General features: G+C 35.5%; 1 protein-coding gene across 1 annotated transcript in view; it reads left to right on the top strand.

Annotated features, from left to right (window-relative positions):
* Positions 1-230: 230 nt before the first annotated feature.
* The window catches only part of Smp_070310 (putative ecotropic viral integration site), a 47,480-nt gene continuing 36,498 nt past the window's right edge, over positions 231-11,212 (top strand). Inside the window, exons 1-5 of the mRNA XM_018790255.1 lie at positions 231-507; positions 547-653; positions 2,239-2,435; positions 4,300-4,485; positions 11,029-11,142. Coding sequence (XP_018655616.1) covers positions 449-507; positions 547-653; positions 2,239-2,435; positions 4,300-4,485; positions 11,029-11,142 — 663 coding nt within the window. The 5' untranslated portion in view covers positions 231-448. The remainder of the gene's footprint in view (positions 508-546; positions 654-2,238; positions 2,436-4,299; positions 4,486-11,028; positions 11,143-11,212) is intronic.

The raw sequence follows: 11,212 nt of genomic DNA, 5'->3' as shown, positions 1-11,212 counted from the left end.
TCTACTTTAGGTAGTTCGATGCTATGACTACTCACGTATACACTTGCAAATCAAGGTCAAGTACATGATACTATGTTTATAAGTTACATTTCAGTTAAAATAGAACTTTGTGGATATGGCCAACAAACAGCTAAACAATGTGTTTATAACATTTATTTCTACCATGTCATTAATTATGTTCATCTTTTTCAAAATCTTAAGAGTTTTTATTCTCCTATAGAGCAGGATTTGACACAAAGACATGGACAAACGGCTGAAGTGAAGAATTAACTCTTTTTCAATTGAATCCTTGCAATCGTATTCAGTGATCAACGTTCGAGAAGTTTATGCAACTGAAAGATCTCAAAGTTACAATTACCCTTCATTTCACTGGAGCTAACAACTGAAATTCTGTCGACAAATATATCGAACCTCTTACAGATGTTGGTTAGGTGTTTCCAATAAAATAATGGACTGCAGAAGACAATCTGAATTGGAACTTCTAGCCAAACTTGAGGAAAAAAATCGGTATTAGTTTAAGACCAATAATTGTTTATAAGTCCTCAGAGCCCTTTTTTCAGATGCCAAAGTCGTTCCATCTTTACATACTCGTCGACGAGAAGGTTCTATATCGAGTAGCATTTCCACTGGATCTGGGCAGGATGATACACGAAGTAAGAGCGTTACTAAAGAATTCAGTGTTTATCCCATTTCACATCATGTTTTAACTATCACATTTTTTTGAAATTTGCCCTAGTGTTAACTAGCTTTCACTTCCTCTTGAAAGGTTTACATCAACGTTCAACACTTCACGATTTCCCTAAAATATCTTTTTTTCGGTGTCCTGGTTTGAATGTTGAAGACATTTTAAATAGTTCAAACGAGATTTTTGATATTTTGCGATTTAAGCCAATCACCTACTTAACTATTAATATCTTGAAATTACATTCTACAAAGTTACCGACTTAAAACCTTGACACCATCTAAACTACGAAATTGTCCACTGATAGTACAAAAGCAGAAGAATAACCGCCAAGAAAATAGACTAAACTTAACAGAAAGAATGATGTAATTATATGAAATCAAACAATGCCTATTATTCATAGAAGTGTTGATATGATGTTCCTTCATAGTTTTTATGGTTTTATAACATTTTTCTCACTATGTGCAACGACCGAAATACCAATATTCATTTTGAACCCAGAACGAACGAACCAAAGTTTATTCTGTTAGTCCAGATTACGTTCTTCTGTATAGCGTAAGAAGCCTTTTTGAGTGACTCGTATTAAATTATATCGAAACAAATTCTGTGTTCAATTTTAGCGATTCTAATTTGAGGAAGTAAACATATTGTATCAAAAGTACAAAATGCATCGAAAGGTACAGCCTGTGCTGTACAGTCAAGATTTTCTCTAACACAAGCTAGTGTGCCTAATGACAAAAGGAATTTTCAACAAATAAGAGTCCTATACCTGAAAATCAATAAATGTATTCCCAACAAGATGGGATCAGATATCTATCTGCGAGAATTCCAGTAACCTTTCTAAGCAGACAGTCAAATGTTAACAGTCACACTGAACCACGCCGTGGCCCTAAGTCCAGTCAAACACGACCTTATTGTCAATGATCCAGTAACATGCAGCAGTAAGTGAAGTAATCAAAGGTAAATATTTAACTAAGACGAAATGACAGAGTACACGATAAGGAAGACTGAAGAATGTAGAGTGTAATTGAAACGAGATCTGAATAAAGGTTGAAATACAAGACAGATAGAAGAAACAAATAAATGACAATACTGTCCAATGAAATTCTGTAGGGGAGTTTTCAGTGTTTTCTTCCCGTTACATTGTGTGTTACTTACAACCTTACAACTGATTTTTGCTGTCTCGATGTCATAGTTTTAGGTAGCCATCACCTAGAATATTGCCATTACATATGATATTCTAGCATGCGTTTTGAGAACCTGACACAATCACACCTTAAAGACCCACAATAGCAAGTTTTAGTAATCTCGATGGTTCTCTTTAACATACAACGCCTATTAATTGAAAAATCAAGGGAAGTTCAGTGAGTTTACTACAGTTTCAATCGGATAATAATGTCTGTGGCATAAATGTAAGTATGTGTATTTGTAGGCGGTAGAAGACATCATCTTAGTCTACGAATCTGTTTTTTTTTCACAGGTAAAGTATTTTCTGATGTATTCTATATAAGCAGTGTGACTTAAATTATAATATTTGTTTTGTCCACTCATATTAGGCAATGGAACAACTTCACTGCAGCTTAATGGTCATTCAACACATGGGTCGTCGAAATCGAGTAACACTTCTGGAGTTTCGATTCCTTTAATGATTGGTTGGACTGCTGGAGCACCAATTATCAGTTCCATTCGTGAACAGTGGGACTACCTAATAAATAATTGGGATCAATGTTCGAAAAAGAAATCCTATGTGTCTGTGGGTTGTTAGAAACAACATTTTTTCTTAAAAAATGTGTTTTCAAATTCTTATTCACCGTCATCTTTAACGCGTTATAATAAGTCAAGATAATTACTCTGAATGAATAATTTTGAAGCAATTGGAGATTTTCGTGTCATAAGTGCCCTTAAAATTATTCATTATTGAAATTTTATCATTCAAGTACAGGTTAATGTAATCAGCTTTCAGCACACTTTTTTTGAGGTATAAAGTGATACTACTCGGTTACTGCTCGAACCGATGTAAACAGAATAGGGATTAGAATCGGTTGTTGAAAATCAATTGCCTTAACCACTTAGTAATCACGCTTTCGGTGACTGAATGGGAGCTTGTGTCTCCAATGTGATATGGTCGCCGACTGAGGTTGTGTTTCTGTCTGTTAATTTGATCAATTCCGCAGATATTTAGCCAGAAAATATACATAAATATTCACGTATTTTAGGCTGTACAAACGGCAGACATTTCTCGGGTGTTTGTAACAGATGCTTCTGCGGTAGTTCCTGTGGTTAAAGTTGATGGCTTAGATTTAGTGACTGTATTACAGAACACGGTCTAACAATCCCGTTTCTGTGCTAATGTCAGAAAATGGGGATATACTTACTTACACTTATTCCCCAGTGTGGAGCTTAGGTCTTCGACCAATATTCTTCAACCAACTTTGTCCTAGGCTCTCTTTCCTATCTGTTACCAAATGCTATTTATTCTTTTGACGTCTGCCTCTGATCCCCAGCGCAACGTTTTTCGTGTACCTCTTTTCGTTTTGCATTCACGATTCCAAGTTAGGTTTTGCCCCGTGATGCAGTTTGGTGATCTACATAATGGGTTGTTACTGATGGTATCCGACAAACAGATTCGTAGTGTCTTGTGTAGACAATTGTTTATAAATACATGTACCTGGTATATATAAGTTCATCAAAGGTTTGACACAGCAGCTCCAGTTTAACTCTATTTTTCTATTTTGCAAACAATAAGCCCATGTTCATCTAAAATGACTGCAAATTATCTCACTTTTGGTCGTCTTTTCGCATATTCTCAAATAATCTCGAATCGTCTCATGGAATCATCATTAATGGTAGCCAGGTTTATGATGAATATAATTTTTTGCACAAAATATTTATTGTAATCAAAGCAAATTTACAAACTAACGTATCTTTACAGATCATTTGAAGTTAGTTTTCATCTGAGAAACCATTGAGAGCTAGGAAGCTGTTATAATTTCTCTTATTACGACCTAGCTATTCCTATTGCTTAGTATTCCTGGACACTAATTCACTCGGCAAGTTCCCGAATCAGAACACGGTTGAACAGGAAAGAAACTATATCTCGAATAAAAAGGGTAGATGGAAGTAAGAAGCACAATAAGAAAAACGCTAGTATATTTATAGTTTTTTCATGAGAAGATTCTAGTGTTCTTCAAGTATCGACTAACGCTAATTGGATAAGAATTAGCCAATCAACGTGCAGCAACGCAATCGTGCACGGAACATGCTTTAATCTAATCTATGTCCCGCTAACAGAAGCATTGTACAAATACGTTTCATCTCAGTTCAAGACTTCAACTTTTGCGCATTCATCACTCACTCCACATAGGATTAAACCCATGATTATCAGATCTCTTGTCTCTAGTGAACACTATTCAGAAGTCTGAAACTCGATGAAAGCACTTATCTAATCCCCTTTCGCATTTAATACTTCATTATGACGATATCAGCCATCGATGTGAACTAATCAGAAATTTTTGTTAAGTCAGTCGCTCATTGAGATTACATTTTAAGTACGCGATTTCAATCAACTTCTTTATGTGTTGGAAAAATATCCAACGTTTATTTATTTATTTTATTAGGATCTTATTAAGAAAGGTGTTCCTGATGAATTTCGTCCATTAATTTGGCAACTATACTGTGGAGCTTATGATTCAGCTGTTAAAAAACATTATCATAATTATCTGTTGGTTGATTCACCGGTTGAAAAAGCTATACGACGTGATATAGCACGTACATTTCCTAAACATGATTTATTTAAAGATGAAGTAAGTTATTTAACTTAGAATATTTCATTCCAGCATTATATAGGAATTAGTTTCGTCGTTGAATTCATACTTTTTTTTATGTATGTTATGCAATTCTCTAATTGATTTTAGATACGTACTTACATACATCACTTTCAACAATTGGACTTAAAGTGCACTGTATCTTTGACTAGTGACGTCATTAGGCTTGGTATTAATAAGTTTGAATTAAAATATTTATACATTACCTCATTCAATACAGTAGTGTCCAGTAGTTTTCGAGTCTTGACTAACGACAACTCCTGAGTCACTGTGTATTTGGACAACAGGTAGCTCACTTATTCACCGTTCATGTATCGGTACCTTGGTGACCTATAGGCATCATAGTGCAGTTGGAAACATTTGTCGGCAACTGCCAGATTGTAGACCATTCAGACAATTTCTCCAGGTCAGTTTAAAGCTGTAAACTATTTCCTATACCTTTTATCGCTCTATATTATCTTGTATCAATATGTCTCCTTGTACCAATATTTATGTATTTAAATAAAATAAATAAATAAAATGTAAGAAAACCGTTGGTAGTAGGAGACTAGAAGAGTCATATACATACAGAGGGTACAACACTGTCCTCAAACTGGACCCTGGGGCACTCTTTGGAGCACAGTTTCCTAGCTAGAAAACTTGTACCTCACCTATACTGTTTGTTGACACCCAACTAGGAAGTTCTTTATCCACAGAAATAAGTTGCCTCCAATCCGGATATCACTTGACTCAGATGGCAGCCGGTTGTGAGGGCCTTTTTCCAGAGCCTTACTGAGGTCAATGTAGACTACGACTATAGGTAAATTTATGTGATTAGAGCGCACTAACTTTCACGGGGTACTAACATGTTAGTGAGACATAAATAACCTTTTCGAGAGCCATTTTGATTCTGAGAAAGAATAGGGTTTTTGTCTAGATAGACTTGTCTCGAACAATATTTTTCAAGATTTTCACAACCATTCTAGTTAGGCTTACGGGTCGACAGTTCTCGAGAACCTAATCAGGTTTGTGTGTTGTACCTGTTTTTGAGACAGGTGTTACTCTGGCATTCCTCCAGTCTTTAGGTAATCTGTCTTGAGTTACGGATAGATCAGAGTATATACTTGAGAGATTTACGATAAAGTTTGCTAATTCCCTTGGTAGTGTGAGAATACCCGAGCTTTACCATAATTGTCCTCCACTAATGATGTACTATTGTCTCCTCATAATGATGGGATTTTACCTCATTTATTAGTCCTTTGGTTTATGTACGAGTGTGATGAGCGTTTGGGGTATTCTGTAGACTGTTCGACAAGCTTTTGTTTATTCAATCGTCTAGACTTGAGGATCATCGAGACACAAATATTTTGAGTTTCTCGATATTGAGGTAACCTAGATGTTTCCCACACTTCTTCCTCTTACGTAGGAGGATGCGAACCTCAATACTGAACCATGGTGAGATTTGTTGTGAAAAATTTTTGAGTTCAACTATCCTCACATCATTGTCCATTGAAGAAAGCTGTGTCACAGTTGATATTATTCTGTCCCTAATACGATGTGTAAATATTAAAAGTTAGGTCAATTCGGTGTCAAAAAATGATCGAACAGTGTGTGGTGACCGGTGCCATGGTTGTTTAGCCCTTTAGTGCTGATCACACTCTGTCGGTCAAGGTGCAGCCTTATTACTAGTGGCTCAACATCATGGCCACTATGTTAAAATTTTCAGTGTTTGAAATTAGTTTGTAAGAAAGCGTATTTGGCCTAGTTTCCTTCTTAGTTGTTATTCGTCAGTAAGGTAAACTTGTGCTCTTTGTTGAGTCACACTAGTGACCATAGTGCAACTTGGTCGACAGAAGTCGATTGACACTAAAAGGCTAGACAAACGTAACATTGGTCACTACTCAGTAGACAATTGATTATACCTATTTCTGTCCTACAGGAGGTCTGTTGCGACCTGAATTTCTGATTGGTCCCATTCCAGACTGTGAAGTTGGGTGACACGGTTTCAAATCCAACTAGGACCACTAATCCCCTCAAAACTGCAGGTACGCCCTGTCTGACTAGTGCGAACAAGTACAAAACTTAGGTTCAGGATTTCTTGATAACTACCTCCATCCAATGATTAATTCAGCTTTGAATGAGATAAAGATAATCCTTTCAACTCCTAATTGCTTCTCCCTTTTTTTCAATGCATATACCAACTGTTTTCTCCTTTCATTCCATTGTCATTATACAGTTCATGTCCTTGAAAAAACTTACGCTACCATTCTATTGTTACTATTAAATTTTATATTACATAGAAACTTGATTGACCTGTTATTAACCAATTAAAACTAATAAAGTGTGAGCTTTGTTTTACTTCATTTATGTGTTTTAGACCATTTAAATTTACACGATATACTTACCGCATATTATCGATTTTGTCCAATATTCTCCTCCTCCTCCTATTTCAGTTTTTTTTAATGTTATCTTCTTTTTTCAATATTGTTACATGAGCAGCGCGTTGTTTTAAACTGTTCACTAAGAAGACAAATTTTTCCCATCTATTTTTATCTAAACGAATTTGTTACATTATAATCCATTGGAAACTTATTATTACACTGAATTCATCATTTCTTTGTATGTTAAATTAGACTTTATCTGGCCGTTATGTCGGTACTTCTACTTCGTTAACAATGAGATAAGTTTAAATAAAGACAGAACAAATATTGATGCAGAATAATATGAATTCATTATATTTCGTGGTTTCTCATCAGCTGCTTATAACCAAATATGCATTTTTTGTTTTCTTTTTCTTGTTTGTTTCAGTTTTGTTGTTATTAGTTCAATTTTGGTTAATATTCAGTTTTTATTATATTCCCCTCCCCTTACCTGATTCTTAAACCACCCTTTCTCTCACACATTTCCGCTCATTTGTCTCTCCTAATTATATGAACTATCCAAATTTTATTCAATTATTACGTAACCTACCCTAATTGTTTTCAACTACCTCTAAAAATTATTCAATTATTACGTAACCCTAATTGTTTTCAACTACCTCTAAAATAATCACATTTTTGATTTTATCTGTCTCTGAACTCCACTCAACTATTACGCCACCCTTTATTCTAATACCTAATAACCTCTGACCTTTCCTTGCCCATATATATATATATATATATATATATATAGTTATCATCGATGACTTTTGTTATTCCAATCCTTTATATTCACTTATGTCAGTCGTTCCATCCTATTTATTACCCCAATGCTAAAACTCTAATGCATATTTGGTTGTAAGCAGCTAATGAGAAACCACGAAATATAATGAATTCATATTATTCTGCATGAATATTTGTTCTGTCTTTATTTAAATTCATAAAGGGAACTAACTGCATGAAATGAGATAAGTAATTGTTTGATGTGACTACGTTGACTTTATGATGTTAAGCTCAATGAATGTAGTAACATAAGGGGATAAAATTTTACGGTGGATAGTGACCAGAAATGATATGTATTTAATTAGTTTTGAGTAGGTCCCGTAGAGTGTCTGCACGAATAATCCTGAATTCTTTTTTCGCTCATACTTCATGCCGACTGGTTTGAGTTCCACCACAAGACGTTACATAGGTATCAGAAAATAATCACCTGAGTGGAACTTTCCCTATAGTTGGCTTATCATATATTTAATTTCTATAACTTATATCTTAAAGTCATATGCTATGAGTAAAGGGGAACGTTTAAATTTTTTAATCGTATCAATGATTGTACTATTGTGGTGTATGCTAATTATGTTGACAGATTTATTTATTTATTTAAACACATAAATATTGGTACAAGGAAAAACCAGATAAATATTAGCCTCACAAATCTGATTTGTTTTGTGTGAGGGCTGTGATACTGCCCAGGTGTCCAAATCGAAACAGGTGGTTTTCTTAGGGGGCCATACCCGGAGCCTTTGACCTGAGGGTCTAGTCCACAAGGCAGTGGAGCATCGTAAGGAGATGCAGTCCCATGGTAGCCGGTGACCAACGATTGATTCATACGCCATTTGTTCCCTCGGGATACTGAAGCCCATGTGCACTATTGGTTTGGAATCAGGGTTTTCCAACTCCCTTAGATGGACTTTCCGTGTCCACCAATCCGGTTAAAGCTCCGGACATTCGCTTTTCGTCCTCTCACTTTTGTGAACAACACCCCCTCCACGATAAGGCACTGAGTAGGACTTCTCTGTCAGAAGCTATATATTCTCGTGGCCATTTTTTTTGACAGATATAAGTAGTGTGTAGCTGCAATCGGAAGTGGAATGCCTGTCAGCAGAAAATCAAGTTAATAAGAACAGAGATCGGAAAGGAATCGAAATAACAACAGAATTAAAAGAATAATGGAGTATATAGAGGACAATGCAAAGAAGCTGTACAATTGATGTATTTAATGTATAGTTTTCATATTTGACTAAGCCACCGTGTAATTTTGCAGTAAACAATAAATTAGTTTTTCCCACCAAGTGTTCGTTCACTGCATGATAAGTTAACTGATCATTAGAACTCTTAAGTATCTTTCTAACAAAGTATAAAAATACCAATGAAGAAATTCCATGTATAAGGTATATGAAGTTAGACAAAAGCAGTCTGTGGTTAAGTATTTTATAGAGATCAGTTGTAGATAAATTTTGTCACTGATCAAGTGTAGTTCATAACCGTTGGAATATAGGAATCACTAGACAACTATTTCCTCTGATTACGGTACTCTTTTTCATCAATGCATGTCCGAGAAGTCTCTTTCAAAGTTAGAAATTCTGGATTCTACCCACAGCAGGCATGTTTTCAGTATAACCATGTTTTATTCATGTAAACTTTACGTTCAAAATCGCCAGGTACTTATATATAATTCACACCCTAACTAAAGATTAACGGCACTATTCAGTTGCCCGATTCAAATTAGGTGAAGCGGGCCTTGAAACTAGGACATTGTGCCACAAATTTCAATCCTTTAACTACTAAACCACTGCTTCACTGCTTTCCCTCATATTGAAATACGTACCTACTGTGTTCACGTTATGTGTGACGATTTAGACAAACAAAATTCTTATACACAGCTTCTTACAGTGTGTACACGTCTGCCACACATACTCACTGCCTTCTCGTGGAGGGGGTGTTGTTCACAAAAGTGAGAGGACGAAAAGCGAATGTCCAGCGCTTTAACCGGGTTGGTGGATGTGGAGGATCCACCTAGAGGAGTTGGAAAACCCTGATTCCAAACCGATGGTGCACATGGGCTCCAGTATCCTGAAGGAACGAATGGCGTATGAACCAACTGTTGGTCACCGGCTATCATGGGACTGCATCTCCTTACGATGCTCCACTGCCTTGTGGACTAGACCTTTAGGTCAAAGGCTCCGGGTGTGGCCCCCTAAGAAAACCACCTGTTTCGATTTGGACACCTGGGCAGTATCACAGCCCTTACACCAAAACGATGAGATTTGTGAGGCGCATATGTATCTGGTGCTTTCTTGTACCAATATTTATGTGTTTAAATAAATAAATAAATAAGCGCGTAAAAGCAATAACGGGCTGTATAAATTTTCGTTACGGTACGAATGACCGTACACGTTGGAATACAGTTTCGTCTAAATTCATTTTCGATCACTTAATTCTCCCACTAAAATAGCTAATATCAGTGTACCAAACCAAAGCGTGGCATCATTCTTTGTCTTCCTTTAAACCGTGAAATTAAAATTACTTTTTGCCTTTCTTTCTCTTTGTATCATATCCCAATACGATGAGACAGTTGTCCAGTGATGATGATCCTTTAGGTAAATTAATTATTCGTTAGATTCAATTACCTAAAATTCTAACTGTAATGCTAATAAGTTATCTTAAATATCACAGCGACCTCAGGATTTTATCTTACATTTCCAAAAGTATCCACTTAAAACTGTGATTCGACTTGGTATGTAGTTATTGGTTAGTACAAAACTCTTGGTTTCATTTCGGTACCTGTATACACCGGTTCCTTGCCTTCCAATTTTTTCTACTCCGAAATATAATCTTTTAAGGAAAGTTTATTTAGTAGGAACCTAAAACGACATACTTAAGGAAATAACACATTTGTACAGGTACATTCTCAATGGCCTTACACATAGGACAAAAGTCTAACACATAAGAGCTAGTTGTCAATAGGGAAATATCGTCTTTAATAGCGGTAAATATAAAGAATAACTCTCATGTGAAGATTCGGCGCTAAAAAGTAAAAATTCAAATCAACAAGATAGTCAGTAATTAAGTTTTTTACGGAGATTCCAGTAATTTCAACAGGTGGATATGCAGTTTCATTTTTTTCAAGTCCTATGTGGTAGACTATCTATGATGTGCTGATTATGCTATTTGAATGCTATTTTCTTATTCATAGAAGTAGCCAGGGACAAACCTAGATATTATCGTTGTACAAGCATTAAATTAAGTGAAATAACTTCCTCAAAAATAGCTTCCGTTGTTTGTCATAGTTTCTTTATTTCTCTGTTCACAATTATATATTTTTGCATACCTATATATATTTTCACAGAATGGTTGTGGTCAAGAAAGCTTATTCCGTGTAATCAAAGCGTATTCAATTCACGACCCAGAAGTGGGCTATTGTCAAGGCTCAGCATTTATTGTTGGATTATTATTAATGCAGGTAAAATGAACAGTTATTAATTATATGTTTAATATCAATTATCTTATCAGTTTAGTTTTATTTATTTACT

This window comes from Schistosoma mansoni, chromosome W (genome assembly GCF_000237925.1).
Source record: "Schistosoma mansoni strain Puerto Rico chromosome W, complete genome".
Taxonomy (NCBI): Eukaryota; Metazoa; Platyhelminthes; class Trematoda; order Strigeidida; family Schistosomatidae; genus Schistosoma; species Schistosoma mansoni.
This window is presented reverse-complemented; position numbering and strand designations above follow the sequence as displayed.